Source organism: Triticum dicoccoides, chromosome 3A (genome assembly GCF_002162155.2).
Source record: "Triticum dicoccoides isolate Atlit2015 ecotype Zavitan chromosome 3A, WEW_v2.0, whole genome shotgun sequence".
NCBI lineage: Eukaryota > Viridiplantae > Streptophyta > Magnoliopsida > Poales > Poaceae > Triticum > Triticum dicoccoides.
Genome location: NC_041384.1, coordinates 743,380,014 through 743,383,038, shown reverse-complemented (window position 1 = coordinate 743,383,038; position 3,025 = coordinate 743,380,014). Strand labels below are relative to the sequence as shown.

The 3,025-nt window shown below is 52.3% G+C and overlaps 1 protein-coding gene across 1 annotated transcript; it reads left to right on the top strand.

Moving 5' to 3' along the window:
* Positions 1-1,616: 1,616 nt before the first annotated feature.
* LOC119273605 (abscisic stress-ripening protein 1-like) lies at positions 1,617-2,120 on the top strand. The gene is made up of 2 exons (XM_037554711.1): positions 1,617-1,807; positions 1,917-2,120. The coding sequence occupies exons 1-2, from the start codon at positions 1,646-1,648 to the stop codon at positions 2,067-2,069; spliced, it is 315 nt and encodes a 104-aa protein (XP_037410608.1). The 5' UTR covers positions 1,617-1,645; the 3' UTR covers positions 2,070-2,120.
* The last annotated feature ends 905 nt before the right edge of the window (positions 2,121-3,025 follow it).

The following is a 3,025-nucleotide window of genomic DNA, read 5'->3' as shown; positions in this document are numbered from 1 at the left end:
AGGTGTAGAGACGTTGGTGACCACGGCCATGAGCAAGCCCTGATCGTGTTCGTCGCGATCTTCGCGGACGAGGTTAGCCTGTTCCTTCTTCCCTTGTTCCTTTTGCTTCTCAAGCCATGACCAACAGTCCTTTTTCCAGTGTCCGACCTTGCCGCAATAATGGCATTTGCCTTTCTTCTTGCCGCCTGAGCCGCCGGATCCTCCCACGCCGCCGCTGCCCGGCGCAGGTCTGCCACCGCCGCCGCCGTGAGGTTTGGGCTTGCCCGGCGACTTGTTCTTGCCGCCGCCGCTACCGGACAATGAACCGCCGCCGCCGCCCAGCTTCTCCCGGGCCAGCCACTCCTCATGAGTGAGCAGGAGGCACCCGGCGGTATGCGCGCCGTCGTCAAGGTCGTAGTGATCCTCACATGCAGAGAAGCGGCCGACAAGCTCCTCGATGGATATGGTTTTCAGATCAAGCAAGGACTTGATCGCCATGGCCATTGGGCGGTACCGACGCGGCACCACTCGGAGAAATTTCTGGACTGCCTTGTGCTCGGTGACGGGGTCGCCGTACAGCTCCAGATCGGCGACAAGGGCGGCGAGCCGCAGCCCGAAGTCCTCGACGGACTCCCCATCTCTGAAACGGAGATCCTCGAACTCCCACCGGCGCACTTGCGCCTTGGCTTCACGGGTGCGCTCACTGCCCATCCGCATCGTCTTGATGGTCTCCCACGCCGTCTTCGCCATGTCCTTCGCGGCCAGCACACGCATCATCTCTGGCGGAACGCCGGTGAGAATGATCTGCAGCGCGCGCCGGTCGTCGTTCTCGTCGGCGGCGTCGTCGGTCACCGTGAACCAGACGCGGGCGACCTGCAACTTGACTTGCATCACAAGCGCCCACTCCTGGTAGTTCGTGCGCGTGAGCATCATGGACGCCCCCGACTCCTCCCGTACCATGCGCTCCACCACGCGGTACTCGCTGCTGCCGCTGCCGGTGAGGCGCGTGAGCGGCCCTTGGATGAAGGCGTCTTCAGCGGCGACTTCGTGCCACTCTTGTTCTTCTTCTCCTCCTCGCTATCCGACATGGTACGCCGCGGATCGGACACCGCCGGCCACCGGAGAGTGGATCGAACACCACGGCTTTGATGCCAAATGTCGTTGCCGAACGATCGAACGAGAGAGAGAGAGAGGAACTAGCTTGAGGGCGAGATGAACACGGACAAACTTGGAAGGGTATTTTGTGCTGCCGTAACTGCGCAGCTTTTTTGTTTTTTCTCTTTCCTTATTATATTACATTCGCTAGTCTGCCCTCCCGGTCCGGCCGCCATGATCCGCGTAGATCGCGCTGCCCCGCGATCACGTCCATAGCGAGAGCCGGGCGACCAGAAGGGAGTAACAGAAAACAGAAAGGAAACAAGGAGGGCTCGCTACATGCGCCTCCACAACCAACGTGCATGCCTGGGTCACATCCAACCCAGCTGCACCGATTATTTTAAACGGAAAATTATCTAGCCTGTAGACATGAGCTTATGACAAAGGCTAACATATAAGGTCACGCCCGGTCCTAAGGCCAAGCACTTCACCACCCACAAAGTAACACAGATCAGATCATACACACCGCCGGTCCGTGGATCACTTCACTCCATCGCTATTCCATCGACTGATGAGCTTTGTGAAAACTAGTTCGTTGGTGATGGGGCGCCACAGCAGCAGCAGCAGCAAAGCCGAGGCCGGCAGCGAGCAGCACAGCAAGGAGGACAAGCATCACAAGCACATGGAGCAGCTCGCCCAGCTCGGCGCCGTCGCGGCCGGAGCATACGCGCTGGTATGTCTATATTCCTAGCACTATTATTACCTTGCTATTGCACTCTTTCATTCTCAATTTGTAGTTTTTGTTAGTTACTTAGCATCATGAACTTGTGTTGATACCGTAGCACGAGAAACGTAAGGCGAAGAAGGACCCGGAGAATGCCCGGTCACACAGGATCAAGGAGGAGATCGCAGCCACGGTCGCCGTTGGTAGCACCGGTTTCGCCTTCCATGAGCACCACAAGAAGAAAGACGCCAAGAAGCACGGCCGCCATTGATCTCGGCACATATATATACCATGTATAGGCGGCAGCGCTCTAGCTACTTATACGGTTACGAGGTTTCCATTGTTGTCTTTTTTCAGGGTGTGTTATTCTTCATCATATGTACGTCTTTCTTGACAAAGGGCGTTTTTCTTATTAAAAAATGTAGCATCAAAACACAAAGCATTATGAGTAACACTCGGCCTCTGCATAATTAGAATGCACATAACTAATTCTAAAAAGTTTGACAGAAAGAAAAGAAACAAAACCGACAAAACGACAATAGTTGAGTCCTATAGATCAACACTATGCCTATGTCGAAAGTGGAGATGTGTCAATCCGGAGGTTATGTTGCCACCGATGTTGGGAAAAACCTCCGTAACCACCTGCTTCAATTGTGTACAGACCGCCTTGAATAGCGGTTGATACTCCGCTCGCTATAGTGTAGACCAAGTATATATGAAGCGAGTACTACACCGGAAAATAACTTATAGCGGAGAAATATTTTTGTCATTAAAACCAAATCATTTCTACATAGTCATTGCGACCACATTAAGGCATATGCTCCCATCCTTATTATCATTTTGAACCTATTGGAATACCGTCCAACCAGTGACCAAAAATATTGGCAACACTTATGGGTGGATACAAATTTGACGCTATTTGGATAACTCACAACGTAGAACATGCATACTTGCATTGAGGTGTTTGATTCTCTCATCATGAATACAAAAACAACACTTCTTACTCCCTTTTCAGTTGCGCCGTGCGAGGTTGTCTTTGGTTAGCACAACGACCCTACAAAGATAACACATGTAGATTTTGACCTTTAGTGAAATCTTCGACTTTCATAGTTTCTTATTACTATTCACGGGTACCTCAGAATTCATGGGTGCATGGTATATGGATCAGTCTACTGTGAAAGACCTCGATGTAGTAAGGTTCTAGCGAAACACATCCCGGCCTTGTGT